Source organism: Equus caballus, chromosome 22 (genome assembly GCF_041296265.1).
Source record: "Equus caballus isolate H_3958 breed thoroughbred chromosome 22, TB-T2T, whole genome shotgun sequence".
In the NCBI taxonomy this organism is placed as follows: Eukaryota; Metazoa; Chordata; class Mammalia; order Perissodactyla; family Equidae; genus Equus; species Equus caballus.
In genome coordinates this window covers 27,225,246-27,246,683 of record NC_091705.1, presented here as the reverse complement: position 1 = coordinate 27,246,683, position 21,438 = coordinate 27,225,246, and the positions used below count along the sequence as shown (strand labels likewise).

The 21,438-nt window shown below is 46.5% G+C and overlaps 1 protein-coding gene across 15 annotated transcripts in view; it reads right to left on the bottom strand.

Moving 5' to 3' along the window:
- The window catches only part of CEP250 (centrosomal protein 250), a 43,164-nt gene extending 22,364 nt beyond the window's left edge, over positions 1 to 20,800 (bottom strand). For 2 of the 15 annotated variants that reach the window (XM_070247742.1, XM_023626455.2), the window contains exons 1-16: positions 20,622 to 20,800; positions 12,971 to 13,259; positions 12,461 to 12,517; positions 11,447 to 11,529; positions 11,056 to 11,221; positions 10,161 to 10,267; positions 9,658 to 9,909; positions 8,100 to 8,196; positions 6,316 to 6,417; positions 5,622 to 5,783; positions 4,893 to 5,071; positions 4,378 to 4,560; positions 2,823 to 2,967; positions 1,845 to 1,991; positions 917 to 1,147; positions 215 to 408 (exon numbers count right to left, since the gene is read on the bottom strand). In XM_070247742.1, the coding sequence (XP_070103843.1) occupies positions 215 to 408; positions 917 to 1,147; positions 1,845 to 1,991; positions 2,823 to 2,967; positions 4,378 to 4,560; positions 4,893 to 5,071; positions 5,622 to 5,783; positions 6,316 to 6,417; positions 8,100 to 8,196; positions 9,658 to 9,909; positions 10,161 to 10,267; positions 11,056 to 11,221; positions 11,447 to 11,529; positions 12,461 to 12,517; positions 12,971 to 13,156 (2,291 nt within the window). In that variant the 5' untranslated portion in view covers positions 13,157 to 13,259; positions 20,622 to 20,800. Of the gene's footprint in view, positions 1 to 214; positions 409 to 916; positions 1,151 to 1,844; positions 1,992 to 2,822; positions 2,968 to 4,377; positions 4,561 to 4,892; positions 5,072 to 5,621; positions 5,784 to 6,309; positions 6,418 to 8,099; positions 8,197 to 8,413; positions 8,514 to 9,657; positions 9,910 to 10,160; positions 10,268 to 11,055; positions 11,227 to 11,446; positions 11,766 to 12,460; positions 12,518 to 12,970; positions 13,260 to 19,965 lie in introns of those variants that run through there. The other 13 variants (XM_023626456.2, XM_023626453.2, XM_023626454.2 and 10 more) reach the window with 12 other exon arrangements.
- Positions 20,801 to 21,438: the final 638 nt, after the last annotated feature.

Here is a 21,438-nt window from a genome sequence, read left to right as displayed (position 1 = left end):
TTCAGGAATCAGGAAGAGTTCTTACCCATCAAGCCCCTTGCCCTTCATTAAGAGGAGTTGGGTTCTAAGTACTGGCTACCTGGAGAAGTTAGGCGGGCAATTACAAATTCATAACTCATTTAGAACCCATATACTTAGGGCAGGGAACTTAGCTTGGCTGTCCCTTGCCTTGAAAAGCTCTCTCTGCCCTTGGCTGAACTGGGTTGGGCCTTACCTGAGCCCCAGCAGTTGTTCAGAGAGGTCCTGCCGGTCCCGCTCCACAGCCTGCAGCCGCACCTCTAGGGCCGCCCTCTCCCGGACTAGGGCCTCCTTCTCCTGGACTGCCCGGGCAAGCACTTCTTCCTGTCGCTTTGCCTCCTGATGCAGCTGCTCCAGCTGAGCTGAGGCTGCCTCCTGCTGGTGACGTGCCTGAGGGAAGGAAATTAGTGAGACAGAGCAGAGGCAGGGGCCCCCCAGGGCTGCTATCCCAGGTTAGGGCCACTGGCTCACATCTAATTCAAACTAGGGGGTGTGAAGCAGTGGGGAATCAGTAAAGGATTCTTATAGGAAGTCTTTTAAAAAATTGGGAGATAGGGGCCGGCCCAGTGGCGCAGTGGTTAAGTTCGCACATTCCGCTTCTCAGCAGCCCGGGGTTTGCTGGTTCAGATCCCGGGTGCGGACATGGCGCTGCTTGGCACTCCATGCTGTGGTAGGTGTCCCACATATAAAGTAAGGAAAATGGGCACGGATGTTAGCTCAGGGCCAGTCTTCCTCAAAAAAAAAAAAAAAAAAGGGAGATATACCCCAAATTAGTAACACAGGTCATTCCTAGGAAGTAATACTTTTTCACTTTCCGAAACATTTCTATAGTGTTTTAATTTTTTACAATGAGCATATATTATACCTTAATGTGATGGTATCAGTTTTGTCTTCTCACCTCACTAAGTTTCTCTTGAATTTCTTCCTTCTCTTCTTGGATGCTCCTGAGATCTGCCTGCAGCTCAGCCTTGGTCTCCTCTGCTTTCTGCAGCTGAGCCTCCAGGTGAGTGCTCTTGTCCCAAAGGGCTTCCCTGCTCCTCTCCGCCTCTGCCAGGCCCACCTGCAAAGCACTTCTTGCCTGCTCTGCTGCCTCCATTCTGCTGCACACAGACTGGTTCTCTTGTTCTAACTACTGGCCAAAAAGAGAAGGGCATCAAAGATAAATGTTACAGTTTAGAGATCAAATGCTGAGACAGAAATCCAAGTGAGATATGAACTGACTCTCCAAAGATGAACACAAGAGTGCCTATAAGAGAGGGGACTATGCATTCATTTGGTTTAGTGGCTATATTCCAGGTACTAGATGGGTTGATGCTGGGGATAGAGATAAAAAAGGCAAAATCCTACTCTCAAAGAATTCAAAATAAGGGAACACAGAACATGTCTGGGGCTCAGGAGAACAGGGTAGTGAAGAAGCTTGTTAAATTTGCAAACTATAGAGGAGATTCTTTGACACCTAGGCTCTTCAGAGATCTTTTTCTGGTGACTGCTGTTATCTCATGCAACAGGACTGGAAACTGAATCTTCCTTCCAGAGGACACAGGCGTCCTTCTTTGCCCTGGTGATTTTACCCTAAAGCCCAAAGGTGGTTCTGCTGTGGGTATCAGAGCAGACTATTTTTAATGGCTATGCCCAGTTTTTATAGTCTTTGCTCTCCTCTGCACTATAAATGTTCCTTTTGCTCATTTCAGGACTACATTTGAGAGTTTATCTGTCTTGGGCATTTAAGGACTCTTCTCTGTCATGGGTGTCAGCTTTGTCTGTCACTGGCTTGCCCTTGGTCAGAGCCCAGCCCTACCCTGTGGATCAGAGCAATCTTTGCTCACCTGGAGAAGCTGCTGGCTCAGCCCAACTTTGTCTAAGGCCAAAGCCTCATTTAAGGCACTGAGCTTGACAGTGGCAGCCCGAAGATCAGCTACCTCAGCCTTCAGGCTGTTCTCAGAACTCGACAGATCTGCAATGGACTGTTCTGCCTAAAAACAAAGAGGGTTGAAGGGTTTCCTTTTTCCAGTTTTCCTGCAACATGAACAGCTCACATCCCCAAAACCTGCTGCTTTCTTTGTAAAGAGATCAGTTAACACTCCATTCTCTCCCTTGCATTCTAAACAAGTTTTCCCTTCATTCACTCATTCATTCATTCATTCATTCATTGAGAAGTAAGAGAGGAACTAACAGAGAGTGTAAACAATACAACTGTAATGATACCATAGACAATGTAAGCACAAAGTGCTTTCTTTCTCTGGGAACTCAGAGAAAGCACTAATTCAGTTTGGGAGAATCAAAAATACCTGGTAGAAGAGTTGACAATTAAGTTGGGTACTGAGAGATAAGAAACAGTTTGCGGTTAAAGCAGGAGGAGAGAAGCAGTCCAGGCAAAGGGAAAAGTACATGCAAAGAATTAGAGCCATGAAAGGACGTGGTAAAACTGAGGATGCAATTAGTGCTGGACGGCTGGAGTAAACGTACATGAGGACAGGGATTTGGAGTCAAGAGGAGGCTAGAAACAGTTTGGGGCAGATGGCAAAAGGCTTTGAATGCAGCACCAAGGAGCTGGGAAGCCACTGAATGGTTTTAAGAAAGAGACTGGCATAATCAGATTTATATTTTAGAAAACCATTCTAATTCCAATATAGAGGGCATGTTGGGAGGGAGAGAACCCAGAAGCAGAGACTAGTAATTGAGGCAACAAATATGAGGAGTTGGCTTGCAAGGTGAAGAATGAGGCAGGCTGCATGCCCTTTTACGGAAACACAACTTCCTAAGCCACCCACCCCACCCAGCCAGTGGGGGGCAGGCCTGCGCACCCTGGCCAGCGCTGCGGTCACTTCTGTTTGCTCTTGCCTCAGCAACTCCCCTTCCAGGCGACTGGACTCCAGGGCTTCCCGAAGAGTGATCAGCTCACTGAGTGATTCTGATTGTCTGGCTTCCAGGCCCGCCAGCGTCTCCTGACTAAGATGGGAAGGAAAAGGGGCTAGAGAAGTCTTAGGGAGTGGCCACACCCAAAAGGTAACAGGAATATAATTACCTTTGCTATGCAAAAGAACGAAGAAGGTCTCTAAAAACTCATCAGGAAAGATCTCCAAGACATAGTAAGTGAGAAAAGCAAGGTGTAGAACGGTATATGCCGTGTAAGACCTTTTATGCAAGAAATTGGGGGGAATAAGAATATATGCATACATTTGCATAAAGCAGCACTGGAAAGATAAACAAGAAATTAATTTAAATGGTTATGAACAGAAGGAAGGGAAATGGGATGGATGAAGCAGAGGGGAGTAAGACTTTGTGTATATCTTTTTAAATAGTTTTGACTTTCAAATCATATAAATATTGGTAAATGTATTATCGATTCAAACAAATTAAATTTAAAAACATATAATTATCTTTGTGGATTGTCTGTTCTTCTCCTTGGTACAGGGGAGACTATTCCTTGCACAAGTCATGAACCTTACAGCAAGATTCCATTATCTGTGCCTACTAGGTGCAAGGAGCCAGGGCACAGGAGAGGGGGATATGCCAAAGTTGAAGACACAGTCCCCGCTTCCAGTTACTGAAGACCTACCATATGCCAGGCTGTGTGCTGGCATTTTGTAAAACACTGCTCTGATCTTCCCAATCACCCTTCAAGGTAAATATTATGACCCCCATTTTACAAATAAAGTAATCTGACCAAGTGGCAGAGCCATAATTTAAACCAAGGTTTTGCCCAGCTCTAAAGTCCTTGCTTTATCTGACATCATATAGGGGAATTAACAGATTAGCTGAGTCCTTTTACTCTGAAATTCTCTTTCTTGGCCAGCTCACTTCCCATTATTTCCCAGGGTAAGTCCTACCCTTTAGCCAGCCCAGACTACTCTGAACGTGCCATGAACCTCCCTGCCTCCTTTTCTTTGCTAATCTGTTCCTTTAGCCCTTCTCCCACTCTGTACCATCAAAACACGTCAAGGCCCAGCTCAAAGGCTACCCTCTCCTCCCTGAAGCTTTCAATATTAACTATAACTCCCACGCTCCTAAAGGACCTGGCTTGAAGCTCTATTTAGCTCATACCTCTTCTGGCCTCACGCTACAGTTAGTTTACTTGTCTGTCTTTCCCATCAGTCTGCAAACTGCTTGAGATTAGGGCCTATGTCTTATTTATTTCTGCATCCCCCACAGTGCCTCATCCCTCGTGAGTGCTCAGCAAAGCCTGGATGAACTTTCTGTCTTCCTCCTTCTGCAGAGGAAAGAGAAGTAAGCTAATGTGAATACACTGCATGCCAGGCTTCAATTTACTCCACTTTCTAGGAGAGGGTAGTCAGGGAGGAGGGTGTGGAATTGAAGGGAAGATCAAGCCCCAGTGAGGAGGGGACTGGTCACACTTACAGGCGCTCCCTCTCACGGACAGCCAGGTGAAGCTCCTCCTGCTGCTCCTCCTTCTCACCCTGAGCAGAGTCCCCCTGCAGCTGCAGCTCCACGTTGGTCCTTCGCAATCGCCATGCCTCCTGTTCCAGAACCTCCAGCTGCTGCTGCAGCTCTTCCCTGGTCTTCTGCAGGAGCTCTCGCTCCCTGGAAGGAGGAGACCAGAGATGAGCAGAAACCTTTAAACCTAAAATCCTTCCTTGAAACAGATATCACGGAGTCAAAGGAGAGAGGTGTCTGTTTCCTTTAACATCTCATCTTCGCTTTTGAGCAGGAAACTGTTTTTTATCATCACAAAGACCCAAAACGGAGTGAGCAGGAACAAGCAGAACACAAAACAAGGCAGCTCTAAGCAGCCCTGGGTCTCAAGGAGAGTAGGGTCAGCCAATGAGAAATGAGAAACATGATGCGAGTGGGTAAATGGGCAGATGAGGACTGAGCCCAGGGAGGAAGGCGGGCATGAACAGCCCCCTGCTCACTTGCTGAGAGAGTCCACCTCTCCCTGGAGGTCCACGGTCTGCCCTGCCAGAGTGTCCCGCTCTCCAGTGAGCTTCTGTAGCCGCTGTCTCAAGGCCTCACCCTCTTCCTCCCACTGATTGTGTTGCTGCTGTAAGAAGCTCACAGCTTCCTGACAGCCTGAAAGCTGCTGCCTTAGGTCCTGCAGAGGGAGGGTAAGAGAAGTGAGATGGTGAACAAGAGGGCAGGGCAAAGGAGAGACGTAAGAGCCTGAAAGTAGGGCTTGGCAAGGGGTAAGGGGTTGGTGCAAAAACAGTAAGCTAAGAATAGAGATGTAACCAGTCAAGAAGACAGAGGACCAGAGATTACTGGGCTTCTGCGGCTCCCAGAGTCTTAGAGCTCATCATCATCAAATGTACAGCGGTTGGGAGGGATGGTAAGTGTGGTTGGGACCCTGAGAACAGGGGAACACTTACCCATACTCCCCCAGGGCTCTGGTTGCCAGTCTTTGCATGGTGATATGCAAAGACTGCATGCAAAGGGAAGTGTGCCACTGGCACAGGGAATGTGCCAGTTACCCACAAGTACAACTGGGCAGCACAGATTCTAATGGGCACTTTGGGGTGCTGATAAAACCCCTCATGACTAGTTCACCAAAGTGAAAGAGGCAGTCAAGGCTAGGAGGGTACCTGGGGCACAAATCAGTCTAGATACCCACCCTCGTGGCTGAGGAGAAATGCTGGGGTTCGCACCTGCACAGCCTGGCGTCTCCGAGTCAGCACTGAACGCACCAGAGTAAGAGCCTTGTCTGGGTCCCGGGAGTCAAACTGGGAGGAGAAGCCACTAGAGTCCAGCTCCAAGGAGTTCTCATGACCAGAGCCTTGGGCCATATTGTCCCCTTCTTCCACCATGGCCTGAAACCCAACACAGCAGGGTCACCACCCTACTGACCAAGGCCTAGAGTCCATACAGAGGACTTACACTACAGCCTGGACAAACCTGATGTTTTCCTTCTCAGGCACTCTCCCTGGGGGTGGGAAGAGCATATCTAAGAGCAAAAAAGGTTAGTTCCTGCAAGTCTTCACCTTTGGCCACGCAAACTTAGAACCAGCAACAAGGCTAGAGCACCCCCTGAGGTAACAATAAATGAAGAAATGAAGGAAGAATAGGCTATTGAGGTAACAAACACCAGAATCCAGCCACAGGCCTGAGAATTGCAGCTGACAATAAGAAAGAGGGCCTGTCCCAGCAGGCGGTGCTAGCACATGAATGCCTAGCTACTGCTTAGGGTTCCAGCCATGAAATACACTCAGAGAACTCATCCTCACCAGACCCTAAGCTCAAACACCTCAGACAGTGGAAATCTAGGCATGACTGAGGACACGGAGGCCTCAGGAGAGGAGTGAGGCATACCCTGGTTACCATGACCAGGAGGCTTACCAGTACCTGGGTTATATCCTTGATCACCTGCTGTAAAGACAGCTTCTCCTCTTGGGCATTCCTACTAAGAGATGCCTCATGTTCCATTAATTCTGCATGATTTGTCTCCTGAACAGGGAACAAAATAGAGTCTGTGAGCCAAACTCAGAAGAGAATTTATCACTCCAGCCCCCAAATCAACCAGAGTCTCATTCTGTCTATTCTGTCAACCACACTTTTTTCCTTGACCACATGTGTATGCTAATATTGTTCTAGCACTCTGAAGACAAGGCGATAGGGTGATTAAGAGTTCCAATGAAAATGATTAAGAGCTCCAAATTAGACTGCCTAGATTGGAGTTTTTGCTCTATCACTTACTATCTTGGTAACCTTAGGCAACTGCTTCTTTGAGCTTCTTTCTCTTTAAAATAGGAATTAACAGCAACTACTTCACAGGTTTGTTTTGAGGCTTAACTGAAGAAAATGCACGTAAATTACTCCACAGTAGTGTCTGGCACAAAGTATATGCTCAATAAATGTGAGCTGTCATTGGATGGAGGATGGCTGCTGTCTTTGAAGAGCAAACTGATGCTTGAGACCTAAGGCTGAAGCAGGGAATCCTCTAGCCCCAAAGCTAGCAATAAACTCGAAGACTCAAGATTTCCCCTCTTCCTTCCTATCATGTTGTGTTAGTGAAGGCCTGAAGACACAGACCTGCTACTCTGCTTTATTTGGCCTATAAAAAATTTGAACCAACATTTATAAAGTGACCTTTTCATGAAAACCTGAATTTCTGGCTTCTCTTAAAAAGTTAACAAATGGGCCATACCCAGCCCGCATTCAAATATGGTAACAATGCACTGAAGTTGAACAGTGGATGCCTCCTCTAGATGAGCCATGTATGCTTCAGGGTCCTGCAGTCCCTCCTACCCTCATTAACAGTGACATCGACTGTCCCCCGCAGCACTGACAGCACTAGAAAACCAGAATTCTTAGAACCGAACCACTTCACTCATTTACATTATCTGGGTCCTGCAGACGTTTGAATTTGCAAATTCCTGACCAAAAGGAAACAAAAAGGCATAAACAAGTCCGGCTCCCAGCTATCCCAGCTTTGATGAGAAGACTAGGGGTATGAATGTGGATAGGGGTTCAGGATCCACCTAAAATCAGAGGTCTGAACATTCTTAGAAATGAATCAAATGTGGAATCAAGTCAGACACTCGAAAGTTCAAGCTTAGAGAGTCCCTGTGATAACAGCCCCAGCAAATGTTAAGCCAGTGACACCAACCTCACTCCTTCACAAGAAAGACTGTTCAACTACTGAACAGCTCTAGCTGCTAGCCAAACTCTACCACCCTGTGATGTCAGTCATTGACACTGGTTTTGCCCATCTAGAAAACATTAAACAAGCCAACTCTTTTCCCCAACGTCACTCCTTCAGATCTGTTCTCCAGGCTAACCACTGCCATACTCCTCAATTGTTTCCCACATGAGTATGTGTAGAATCTCTCTACACATCCCCTTCCTCATCTGCCAGTGTGCCTCTTAATGTGTGCCCCACTCTCTTTGGTAAGGACACACTGCATGTATATGCCATTGTAGTTTCCCCAGGAATATGGTAGGGAAAGTAGACCACTAATATTTATTGAATGAGTTAGTTAATTTTCAGATTCAGCCAAAATTTATTTTTCAGCTTTAGGGGATTTCACTGAGGAACATTTATCTTGTATCTTGTACTATCTGTCCATAAAGGACAAGGAACCTACAGGCCTATTCCCAACTCCTTTCCAGAACAAAGGATCATGTACCAGGATCTCCATTGTCTCTCTCAGAGCCTTTACCATCTTTTCATAATCTTCATTTTGCTTCTGAGACTGGATCAGCAGAGCAGAGAGCTCAGTCACCCTAAAGGGAAGAGCACAGCACTGTCACCTGGGCAGCACACTGATGTGGACATAGCTACTATGCAGCACATCCCAGCCCCAACACGGACACCCCCACTGCAGCCTCCCCAGAGTCCCTTGGGCACCCCCAGCCCCACTGCACTCCCTGAATACCACATGACACTATAGCCTTGAACTTGGGGGAAGCCAAAGCCACTCAGACACATGCAGGGATTTACCACATCTCAAGGCTGGAACACGTGTTTGGGGGCCCGAGAGCTGAAGGAAAGCCCTGGCCCAGGCCCTTCCAGGCCCCGCTTGATCTTGAAGTCAAGCACCCTGAAGCCAATAAGAATATCAGAATTGCCACATGGGATAGTCCCAAGGTCCCTCCAGCCCATGGTTCTGACTCTGACAGGGAAAAAGGAGAGGCAGTTTGGAGGAGATTATGGTCAACCTCCCTGATATTAACCTCAAAGTTCAGGGAAATCACCATACATCTTCATCACTTAACACTATATTCTGGAGTTCAATACTTGGTATTATATGAGGGGCTAAATAAATATTTCTTCATTCACTCAATTTCATTTCACAGTCTTAATAATTTTATTCTGTACCATCTCTAAGAGCCTTAACTCCCTGTATAGTCATTCATTTAATTATTGTATCATTCAATAAACATTTATTGAGTGTCTACTAGATGACAGGTGAAGTGCAAAGCACTGAGACACAGAACTGATTAGACATGGTCTCTTCCTTGTGCTTCTCAGTGCCTCCACCACCCAAACCAAGACAGGCTGCAATTTACATACACTACCAACAGGTGGAGACACAACCCTAGCCATGGGGTATAAAGGGAACTTTACCCTGAGATTTAAATGGGGCTTTTTGCTAATGTCCCTACCTTTCTTATGATCATTTAAAAAAAAAAAAAAAAATCCATTTTATTATAATCCAAAAAACAAAGAGCCTAACCAAAAAAAAAGGAAACTAAATAATCAACAAGATACAATGAGATCAATGCTGTAACATAGCAGGTCAAAAAACCACACTGGGGCATAGTAATTTAACAGGCTAGTGAGGTGAGAGGCAGCTTCATCGAAGAGGTGACATTTGAACTATGGCTTAAAGGATAAGGCAGAGAGAGAAGGGAGGGAGGCATTCCAATCCAAGGTCAGCATGTACAAAGACAGAGCTTGACTGTTCTGGGAATGGCAAGTAGTTTGGTGTTGACAGAGGACAGAGTCATAGCCAGCTCTGTAAGTCAACAGGAGAGAAACACCTGCAAGACAGTCTGAGGGTAGAGGGCAATGACATCGCCCCAACTGTGTCATTGGGTTTCAAACTAGACTCCCTTTGGCACATCTCCTTCCCCTCTCACGCTTGGAGGAATGCTCTTCACATCTCCTCCACCGGTCTCTAACTCCCTAAGGGAGGCAACTTGCCCTCAGTGAACCCTCCCTAGGACCCCAGCCCATCTCACCGATCCTGAAGCTCAGCCTTCTCCAGTTCCCCTTGACTCTTCAGCTGTATTAACTCCTGGCTCCTGTCATGGGCTTCCTTCTCCAGCTCCTGGGTCTTGGCTAGTAGCAGCAGCAGCTGGGCTGGCTCGCCCCCATCTAGTCTCCCAGATCCATCAGATTCCCGAGACTGTGCTCCCACGGTCAAACGCAGACAACAGGTCAACAGGGACCCTGAAAGCCTCACATGCTCAGCCTTCAGCTCAGTCAGATCTCTGAATATAAGCAAGGAAAGAGCAGGCTCCAACAGGGACTAGGGAAGGGAGCATGGAGATGAGGCCCAGCGAAGCCTGAGGAGCTGGTCTGGGAAAAAATCTGAATCCAACAATACCATCCCTCTCCACCAACTCTTCCACACACACCCCCAACCTTCTCCCTGTACCTGATCCCCCTTCTACAGCAGCCCACTGTCACATGTCTAGAATCGGTTGGGGCAAACCTCCTCCCTACTTATCCCCACACTAACCTGTCAGTGGCTGACTTCATTTCCAGGAAGTGGCGTCGGAAGGTCACCACCTCCCGCCATAAACTGAGAAGGCGACCGTGCTCCCCTTTTAGGTAGCCCTTGAAGAACTGTGTGTTCAGAAACCCAGGTCACATCAAAGGGCAGAGGACTACCTTTTGTTAACACAGGAGTCTTGGGTTCCTCCTGACTACTGGGGGAAGGGAAGGAGAGTTTTACAGGAGCTAGCTTACGAACAGGTGTCGATATTCAGGTTATGCTGAAGAGTTTGATAAAGTTAGCAGTGGAATTTAAGAGGTCAAAGGGCCTGGGGTATTAATTACATGACCTTCCTCTGAGCTAGATTGGAAAAGGATAAACAGTAGTTGCTCAACAAATGAGAGCTATTACCATTATTACCACAGACTTACAATGAGGATTAAATGACCTAGGATACGTAAATTACCTAGCATAGTACTTGGCACAGAGCAAAGGCTCAGGAAACATAGTTTCCTTTTAGCTGGGATCTGAAAACTCCCCAGGGTCCACATCTAGTCTTTCTTCCCCACTCAATTTCAATAGCTACCTCCTTAGCATCTAGACATGCAGACCTCCAGACAGGGAAGTCAGCAAGTGTTCAGATCCATCTAAAACCTAAGCTAGTCACTCATGTGGGAACAGAGTTACTTTGAGTGTCATGCCACCTGCCAGAAAACCTCAACTAGGCAGGTGAGGACAAAACTAAGCTGAAGGCTCGAGCAGGGCGAAGCCACCAGCATGAGTGGAAAGGATGGGCAGAGACGCTAACAACAGCCCAGTTTCCATTCAAGTCCTGAAGTTAACCCCTTCCGGCACTGACCAGGCAGTGCCCAGAGTGCACAACCCTCTTCTCACAGTTCCAGCCCCCTGTTCCTCCTACCTCCTGCTCCATCTGCCACTGGCTCTCCTTCCTCATGAGCTCATCCCGGGCCCGGCTCCAGTCTACTGTCAATTTTTCCACATCTTCCCGAAGGGCTTTATTTACCACGTCAGCTTTTTCCATGTGTAGCCGAAGCTGGGTGTTCACCTCTGCTAGACTCTCACACCTGCACTAGGGAGGGGTAGGAGCGAGAGCAAAATAAAGGTCTGATCCAAGCCTTGGACTTCTTGGAGTAAGATGACAACCACTGGAATTTTCCATTGCCAGGAACTGGAGGGCCAGGGCTGTAGTGCATGGTTCTAACCCTGTTAGCCCTGAGGACACAGGTTTCCCATCAGCCTTCTCCACCCACTGGCCAATCACCCAGGCCAGAGAATGCAGGGTCCATCACCTCTGTTGCTCTTCCTCCAAGCGGATTAGCAGCTGTTCTAGGTTTGGCTCCTCCACATTTTCCCACCTCGGAGGGACCGGTCCCTTAGCAAAACAGAGACAAACCTTACTCATCTTCAGAGAGAACATCACTCAGGCCAATCTTCTGATGCCCCCTTCTACAGCAGACCACTTTCTTTTTATGCTTTCTCTCCTTTCTTAGCAATATGACTCTTTCCTCAATCACCGCAACCTGAAAGCAAATCCACTTCATCCCTCTTCAAAAGTGAATCAGTGACCTCTCTTGAAAGATGGCATTTGTAGTGAAAAGAGCTTTCAACCTAAGAAACATAAGATATAGCTTCACTATTGGCCTTGACTTTTACACTCATTTTTGGACCTTAAGAAGTTACTTAACTTCCCAGAGCCACAGCCTTCAGCTGCAAAATGAAGGTGATCTCATTCCCCTCAGAAAGTCGCTTTGCAGAATAAGTGACAATTATTTGACAATGTCTAATGGTTCCTGGTCGATATAGAATGGTACTCAATCAGTTTTGGTTCTTTCCTTCCTCTGAGAGAACTTTTCTGAGGGGCTGTGAGAAGGTGCTGAGAGGGAGCTGGAACAAAGGCAAATGGGTTTTTCAAAGCCAGTTCTATCCAGCCAAGAGCACAAAGTCCTCTGCATCGAACAGGGGAGCAGCGATGCCTTTTAGGCGGCAAAGGCACACATCTCTCTAAGACAGATAAACACTGACACCTTCTGGAGGAAAAATGGATTTCTTCCCTCTGATTCCACACTGCTTCCAATCTGATTAAGTCTCCTGAAGCTGCGTTTTGCCCTTAGAGAGCCAAGAGTTGGTGTCTGACAGGCCAGGAATACCTAGGTCCAATGAAGGTATGTGTGATAAAGTTCTAAGGGGCTGAAGAAAGAGGCTTCTACCAAACACTGCCTCATCACCTCCCTCAGTCAGCAAATGAAACCTAACAAATATATTCACTGAGGCTCAGGGGGAGCACAGATCTCAGCCTCACTCACCCCAGTGGCTTCCAGCCGCTTCTCCAGCTCTTGGCACCAGGTCCGATACTGCAACACCTGAGGCAAACAAAGCAGGACATGGGCAATGGGCTGGTACAAACAGACCAAACCACAGGCCCCCAAGGATCTGGGGCAAATGCGCTGTGAACGGGGGACTGGGTGATTATAGTGAGGTAAGGCCACAGCATCTTATAGTTTCTATTTGGGTATTTAAACAATACTTTCTACATGCCTCGTGGATTGGAGAGGCAAGATCATGGGCTTTGGAACCAGAACTCCTAGGATCAGGTCCTAGCTCTACACTAGGGGGGCAAACTTAGACAATTAATTTAACCCTCGTGAAAGTACACACGGTATATATCTCATAGAGTAGTTGTGAGCATCAAAGGAGAGGCTGTCGGGACATTCCCACCACACGATTCTGCCTCCTGCGACCCTTATTCCACCTCAGCACCCAGCTCTAGGAGGTAGTCTTCTCTTTTCCCCTCCCTGAAGGGGCAGCTGCCTCACCTTGGCCTGCAGCTTCCTCACAAGGGTTGCTTGCCTCTGCTGGACCTCCTGGGAGTTCTTTAGCTTCCACCAGGAGGCTGCCTGGTTCTCTGCCATCTGCTGCTGTAGCGCCAGCACTTGCTCCTCCAGCATGAGCTGCAGTGGCTGGGGCTTCATACTGTTCAGCCCAGAGCCTCTTTTCTCCATGGGTGCACCAGACGGTAAGCCCACAGGCCTCTATGCAGCCAGAGGCTATTCACTCCCAGGAGAGTCTCTAATCATTGCTGTGCCCCTTGGACCTCCTCTTGAGCTGGGGACCAAAGCACACAGTGGGGTTGAAAGTGCTGTCTAGATGACTCAAATTTATTCAGCACTCATTAAGTCTGGCAAAGCTGGGCTGGACAAAGCAAATAGGTTCCTTTATTATAGGACTCCTCAGAAACTTTAAAGTACTAAGACGGACCCTAATCTCTAAGGGGAGGCTATGATGAGCATCATTTCTCAAATGTATTAGACCATGAAACAAGCTCACAGGACTAGCGCTTTCTGGCAAGCCTTCTAGAACTCTGCATTAGACCAAGAGCTCCTGGTTTACCACTGTATCCCTGGAGCCTGGCACAGTGCCTAATACATATCTGTGCAATCAATCATTGAAGGTACTTTAGTCTAGCAGGAGAGATAGACACAATTACAATACAATGTGGTGTGTGCAATAACAGAGACATCCCAGGATAGTATGGGGAAACAAAGGAAGGGCATTTAACCCAACCCGGGGTGCTGTGAACTGTGTGAATCATCTTCATAGTCAATACTTGCTAGATGATTCTATGGGTCAGTTGCTTTAAGTGCTTTATACCCATTATGTCATTTTGTCATCATAAGAATACTGAAAGCTTCCAATGCCTTCCCATCACACCACAGTGTTATTATAACTTTTTATACATGAACGAGGAAACTGAGGCTTACAAAGGTTAAGCAATTTGTCCTAGTTCATTCAGTTGGCATTTGGTTGATTAGGAATTTGAATACAAGCAGGCTCTCTCTCACAAAGAAGTAGCAGGCATTTCAGATTTCAGGCAGGGTATCCGAAAGAGAGAGGGAAGAAGGAACCAGCTTCAGCAGGACGGAAACACTCCTCACCCACCAGGAGCTGGGCCAAAACAGGGTAACTGGCCACTCGCAGACAGGGGATGCCAGCCTAACCAGTGACCTTCAGAGATACCCAGGAGAGGGAGAGGCAGGTGGTCAAGAAAAATTTGGGGTGCTAGACCAAACTCTGCCTCTAATGGGCTCTGTGACCTTGGGCATGCCACTTCTCTTTCAATCTCCTCATCCAAAAATGAGGGCACCCAGCTATATGACCTCTGAATTTCTTAGGCCTCTAAAACACACAATAATCTGGGGGAGGTGGGGAGAAGTTCGAATTCTCCCATTTTATTAACCCCGAGACACCCACCAGCAGGGTTAAGGAATATCTGTTATTTCCAACTACCTATCAGGAAAATGGTATATTAGAGCTGCCCTCTTGGTGCAGCCAGGAGTACGTCAGTCTCATAATCTGAGGAAAATGGTATATACAGCAAATGCAGATCCAACATTCGCACATACAGTGGGGGTTTCAGAGATCCCAAATCTCTTTAATGCACCAAACTGTTGATCTCCTACCTACTGGCTCAAATATCACTTCCTATCATGTCCTCCCAGACACAGCCAGGAAGAACTAATCACACACACGCACACATACGTAATGTCTATGTTACCTTTTACCATTATTATTTGTCTATCTTCTCTACTAACCTGTGAGTTCCTCAAAGGCAGAGGCTGTCTAATTCATTTTGGTATTAGCAGGGTTGTCAATAATGCATAACAAAGAAATGCAAGTGGGCCTCACTCCTGGCAGATCTAAACCCTTGGCCAGAGGTTACAAATGTGGCCTGCTGGCTCTTTCCTTTCTTTTTCTTTTTTGAGGAAGATTATCCCTGAGCTAACATCTGCTGCCAATCCTCCCCTTTATGCTGAGGAAGACTGGCCCTAAGCTAACATCCGTGCCCATCTTCCTCTCCTTTATATGTGGGATGCCTGCCACAGCATGGCTTGCCAAGCAGTACCATGTCTGCACCCAGGACCCGAACCGGTAAACCCCGGGCCGCCGAAGCAGAACGTGTGCACTTAACTGCTGCGCCACTGGGCCAGCCCCTGCTGGCTCTTTTCAACCATTGCGTGGCCTATACAATGGTTTCTAAGAATTCAAATAAGGTGCCAACGTATACCATTGGGAGAATGCATATAAAAATTCATATTCCTGGCTCCTTTGGAAAACCAGAATATCTAGTGATCCTCGACCTGCATCCCTACAGGGCAACAACCAGCTGCAGTTAAAGAGCTAAACAGTGTCTACCCTCTTTAGACAGGGCATGTGCCCTCCAGTTCACCACAGTCTCCACCTCCCACCCCCGACCCCAGCCTATGCTCTCCCACACATCAATAGAAGATTTCAGCTGTCATTTATCATTGCACGTGTGCTGTTTTCTTATAACAGAGTTATAGAGGAAAACTCAGTTTACCAATTTACATCATCTCCTCGGCAACTGAAGATACCCGAGTTTGCAGAGCTTGTACTAGACAGTATGGAAAGTGCATCAGGTAGGAAGAGTAGCGGCACCAACGAAGGCCTAATGGCACCAACACCCTAGGCTGCCTCTTCCTAGCCTATGAGCCAGGCTAATACAGTCTTCCGTCACACTCCAAACATCCTCCTTTTCTGCCCTTCCTTTCCACCAAGGCTGTCAACCAACTCACCACGGCTCTATGAGATGCTGGCTCAATCTCTCTCTGCTAGTTGGAGGCACAAACCTGCTGGGAAACAGTTCTTACTGCCCACACTACCTACAAGAATAGCTCGAAGTGGCTTCAAGGGACCTGAGGAGGCTTTTCTCTCCTAAAACTGTGAGGGGTAGGCTAGGCTTTTGCACACAGTGAGAGGCTCTGAAGCCCCAAGGCTCCCTTACCATCCTTTGAATCCCTACCCTCAAAATATTAGGTTGAACCATATGAAATTGCCAATATTTGCCCATTTTTTTTACCTATAAAAATGATAATTTCATGTAGTTCAACCTAATGTCTCTATAAGCAGCCCTGCCACAGTTTCTAGAATTCTCATATTAAATCCTCTTTTAGGATATGGCTGCTGTTAACATATAAACATTATTTGGGGAGGCAATATTAGTAACACTTCGGTTAAGAAATAGAATTATATTAGAATTATATGATTATTTTACTATAGCAGATAATTAAAAATTTTTAGAGCTATAGAAATTTAGTCCAACCCTCTCATTTTACAGATAAGGAAACCGAGGCCTATATAGATGAAATAACTTCATCTTGTTCATATTTTATTTATATGCTCCACTTACCTCGAAAAATGATTTGAAATTGTAGCAAATATACCATACTAATGTAAGATGTTACTAATAGGGGAACTGGGTGCAGGATGTATGGGAACTCTCTGCAGTACTATGAAATTTTTCTATAAATCTGAAACTGTTCTAAAAAACAAAATTTATTTTAAAATGATTTGAAGTGTTTTATGACTAAAACCCCCCAAAAATCCTCATAAAACTTAAATTCACTAAAACAAGAATAAAAAGAGGGAGGGAATAGAGAAAAATTACATCAGGAATCTTTATGAAATTCGGATTTAGCTCTGGGCTTCCTAAAGACAGAGTTCAGCACTCTTTTATTAACACACTGTCAGACCAGCCAGAAAATAAACTAGCAGAGCTCCAAAAGAAAGGCAGGTTTCAAGGTCCCTCAGAAAAGGAAAAGGTCAGTAGTTGGCCAGTGTTAACAGATTGGATTGCATTCAAATGAGAGAATGGATGTCAGTGTGCTTTGTAAATTATAAACCACCGAATAGATGTTATATCATTATTGCAAGAAAAGGAAAAATATTTGCTTCTTTTATACATTAATTTATCCCATAAACACTCATGAATTCCAGCTCAGTATCAGGCAGTCAGCCACAGCAATACAGAAATGAACAAGACCAACTTCCTACTTTTGCTAGGAACCAGACTAAGAAGCGCAATAACTTCTGAACCTAGAGTGGAAAGTGACAGAAGAGTGATATAAATTATCCAGTGAGCCTTCCCTCATCCAAAACACTACAAAAGGAGTATTTAAAAAAAGTTTAAAATAGAAGTAACACCATCTAAACTTCGAGTAGAACTGTAAAAGCTGCAAGGACTAAGATGTACATTGGTATTATTAAATAGAATTTGTCACAACGCAAAAAAGGAAAAACACGAGGGCCAAATATTTTATTTCCTGAGCAAAGAAACTATATATATTTGCCTGCAGAGACAATTTGTTTCTTAAAAATTAGCATGCAGCTCCTTACATAAATCTCATGGGTGGAGCCTCTCTCTGTTCTCCTTCCACCTCTCTGGCCTCTCCCTTCAGTCTCCTTTGCTGGCTCCTCCTCATCTCTCCAACATTTAAAGGTTAGAGGTACCAGAGCTCAGGCTTCAGACTTCTTAATCTGCATTCATTTCCTAGGTAATCTCATGCAGTTTACGGCTTAAAATAGACCTATCTGCCCATGACTCCCAGTGTTACATCTCCAGCCCAAACTTCCCTCTGGAAGTTCACACTCCTATATACACCAATTCCAAACGTCTATTTAACGTCTCCACACAGATGTCTAACAGGCATCTCAAAGTAAGCTTGTCCAAAAGTGAACTCCTGCTCTTCCAATCTTCCCCGTTTCAGTAAACAGCAATTCTATCCTGGTTGCTCAAGCCAAAAGCCTTATAGTTATCCTTACTCCACTCTCCCACATGCTATAACCAATCCATCAGAAAACCCTGCCGGCTCTACCAGATCCTATCTCTTTTTGATCCCTCACCACCACCATCCTGAGCTAAGGCACTCACTATTGCCTGGGGTGGTGGCTTTAAGGTGTGTCCACAAATTTTCTTTGATACTCCTCCCTTCAAGAGGTGGAGCCTAATTCTTTCCCCCTGAGTGTGAGCTGGAATAAAGTTTACAAAGCTGAATAAAGTAGAAATGACTTCCAAGACAAGGTCATAAAAGGCACTATGGCTTCTGTCTGTCTGTCTCTTTCCCCCTTTCTCGGACGTGTCCTGAGGACAATCAGGCAGCCCTGTGAAGAGGCCCAGTGGTAAGGAAATATCTTGGGAACAGATCAGCCATGAGCTTGACTGACTACAATCTCCTGAGAGACCCTATACCAGAAACACCCAGCAAACTGGCTCATGGATTTCTGACCCACAACTGTATAAGACAATAAGTAATTGTTGTTTCAAGCTGCTAAATTTGGAGGTAATTTCTTGCACAGCAATAGATAACTAATACACCTGGATTACTGCAAAAGCTTCCTAGACCACAGGATGCTTCCAAAATCTGTTTTTCCTCAACAAAGTAGTCAGAATAATCCTTTTAAAACAATGACAGGGGCCGGACCAGTGGCGCAGCGGTTAAGTTCACATGTTCCGCTTCTCAGCAGCCCGGGCTTCGCCAGTTTGGATCCCGGGTGCGGACATGGCACCACTTGGCAAAAGCCATGCTGTGGTAGGTGTCCCATGTACAAAGTAGAGGAAGATGGGCATGGATGTTAGCTCAGGGCCAGTCTTCCTCAGCAAAAAGAGTAGTTAGCTCAGGGCTAATCTTCCTCAAAAAAAATAAATAAATAAAAATAAAACAATGACAGACTATGCCACTCAGAACTCTCCAATGTAATGTTTTTTCTCCGAGAAAAAAACAAAATCATTATAATGGCCTACAGGGTCCTAATTATTCCATCCCAGCCTCCAACTGTTTTAATTCCTTTTCTTACTCCTCTCCCCTTTGCTCACACCCCTCCAGCCACACAGCCCTCCTTGCTGTAATGCTTGAAACACACCAAGCCACACACTCATCTCAGGCCTTCTTCCTCCAGTTACTTCATGATTTGCTCCTTTACCTCCTTCAGATCTCTGTTCAAATGTCACTTTCTCAGTAAGTTGTTCCCTAGCCACCCAATATAAAATACCTCCACCTTTTCACACACACTGGTATTTCTATTTACCTTACCATGCTTTATCTGTCTCTATCTGGTTATTATGTGTAACATACCAGTCAGAATGTAAATTTCCCAAGTGCAAGAATATTGTTTTATTGACTGCTATATTACTAGCTCCTAAAACAGTGCTTGGGATATAGCAGGAAGTCATTAAGTATTTGACTGACTGACCGACCGAATGAATATAAGAACTTTAGGTAACGTGATCCATATCACCAATGGTCTTGCAAAATGCTGATAGTTCTATAACCTTCTGAAAGGTAAAAAATAGATCATGTAGTGTGTAGCACTTTACTCTGCCACAACAATTATTTGTAATCTTCATAAAAAACCCTTTGAGATAAGACTGTTGTCCTCCTTTTAGAGACAAGAAAACTGAGGCTCAAAAAATGGAAGGGATATAACTGGTCAGTGGCAGAGCAAAGATTGAACCCCAATCTGTTTCCAAACTCTGTGCCCTCTCTATTACATTAAGCTGCCTCCTAAATCATGAAATATGAAATCACAGCTCTGTGAGGGACACTTCCTAAAAGGTGTGAAATGATGAGGTCTAGGTCTCCAGCTCTCTGATGGAAAAGGAGCAAAGAAAGGTAGAGTGAATGAAGGAATAGAGGGCTAGCAGCAGGGTGTAGCCTCTGTTCTGTCATGAACTCACTCTATATATTTGGGAACATCAATACTCCTTTCTAAGCCTTCTCAGTAAAATGTGCATCATAATTGCGGCCTCCCTAATTACGGGCTAAGCTAAAGACCCAATTCAACAGACATTTACCAAACCCAAAGGCAATCTAGTGAAATTACCACCTGCTCTGGGGACCAACAGCCTAGAAATCGTTTCCAGTTCCATTCACTTATTAACTGTGGGCTCTTAGGAAAACTGATCTATGAGTGCTTTGGTTTCTTCATGCATAAAATGTGAAGATCTAGAACCCACCTCACGGAATCGCCATGAGGATTAAATGGGTCTTTACATGCAATGCACTTTATCACTATTCAGTAAATATTAGCTACTATTATTATCATCATGTGCTAGATGTTGGGATATAAGAGATGAAAAAGGCAAGGCATAAAGCCCCAACAAGCGCACGGGTGTAAAAAGAGGAGCAGGAAAAGTAACTCGGTGCTATGAATGCAAAAACCGAGCAGCGAGATTAACTGCGCCCGCAGAAAGTGGTTGGGAAAGGTTTCCGAGCAAGTGATTGAGTTGGGTCCCGAAGAATGAGAGCTCCGGCGTGGGGCGGCCGGTGGGACCGGGCTTTCGGACAGATCACGTGCAATGTCCCAAGGGCAGAGGAAGCCGTAAACGCCGGGAGCCGGGAGCGAGACGGGCAGGAGAGCGCAGCGCCTTGTCTTGACAACCAGGGGCTGTTGGCTGTCGGATACGAGGGTCAGGAAGATCCCTTTCTGCGCGGACTGGAGCCCAGAACGGTGGCGGCAGGACGGGTCCCAGCCCCTCTCTGGGCCTCGGGTTCCTCCCGGCGAACGGGAGGCCGCTGCCCAAACAGGATTCCCTAAGGCGCCCTCGGCGGGCCTGTCTCTGGGCCTCGGACCGTTAACCCGGGCACCTCCCGCCTGCCCTCGAGGCCCCACCTCACCGCGCTCGCCTCCCGCGGACTCTCAGCGTGCTCCTCAGCGCCAGAGCAGCTCTAGCCGCCGCGAAGGCCCGGCCGGGGGCGGGAGCCCACCCCCCGGCTGGGCCCAGAGCCCGCCCCCCAACTCCCGCCCTTTCGGAGGACCCCGCCCCGCCGGGTCCGCGCCTATAGGAGGGCTGCGACGCTCCGGGACCTCCCGCCATGTTGAGTACTGGCAGCCAGTTTACTTGACTGGCCCAGAAGGAAAGGGGGATTATACTAAAAGATGTAAAATTCCCTCGCCAGAAATGGGGACAGCCACAGTCGCTGGATTCGGGCAACGGAAGTTCTGATAATAGAAAGAAAACCGCCGCAATCATCCCCCTTTTGGCTTCGGGGTTACACACTGCGCATGTGTTTGGTCACCTGGTTCTAAGTGCGCCTGCGCACTGCTCGGTCTGCAAAACAGAGTACAATTAACAGCTGCGTGAAGAGTGAGGGAACCGGGGACTGGGCAGCGATGGGCAGGGCGGACGGTTCCAGAGTTTTCTCACCCTTAGACCCCGAAGCTCCAAGGAGCCACAGGCGACGCAGCACTCACAGCATAGTTACTTAATGTCATTTTCCCCTACATGCGTTTGCACAGGGTGTTCTCTTTGCCTCAATGCCCTATATCTAGCCGGAGAACAGCAGTTTGTCTAATTTTCTGCGTAAACCTGACTTCTGCTGGAGAACTTTCTTCTGTCTATGATCCAGGCATTATTCCCATAGCGTTTTGTGCATAAATTATCAATGCACTTTCTTAGACTTGTAAATTGTATTTACCTGCCTCTCAG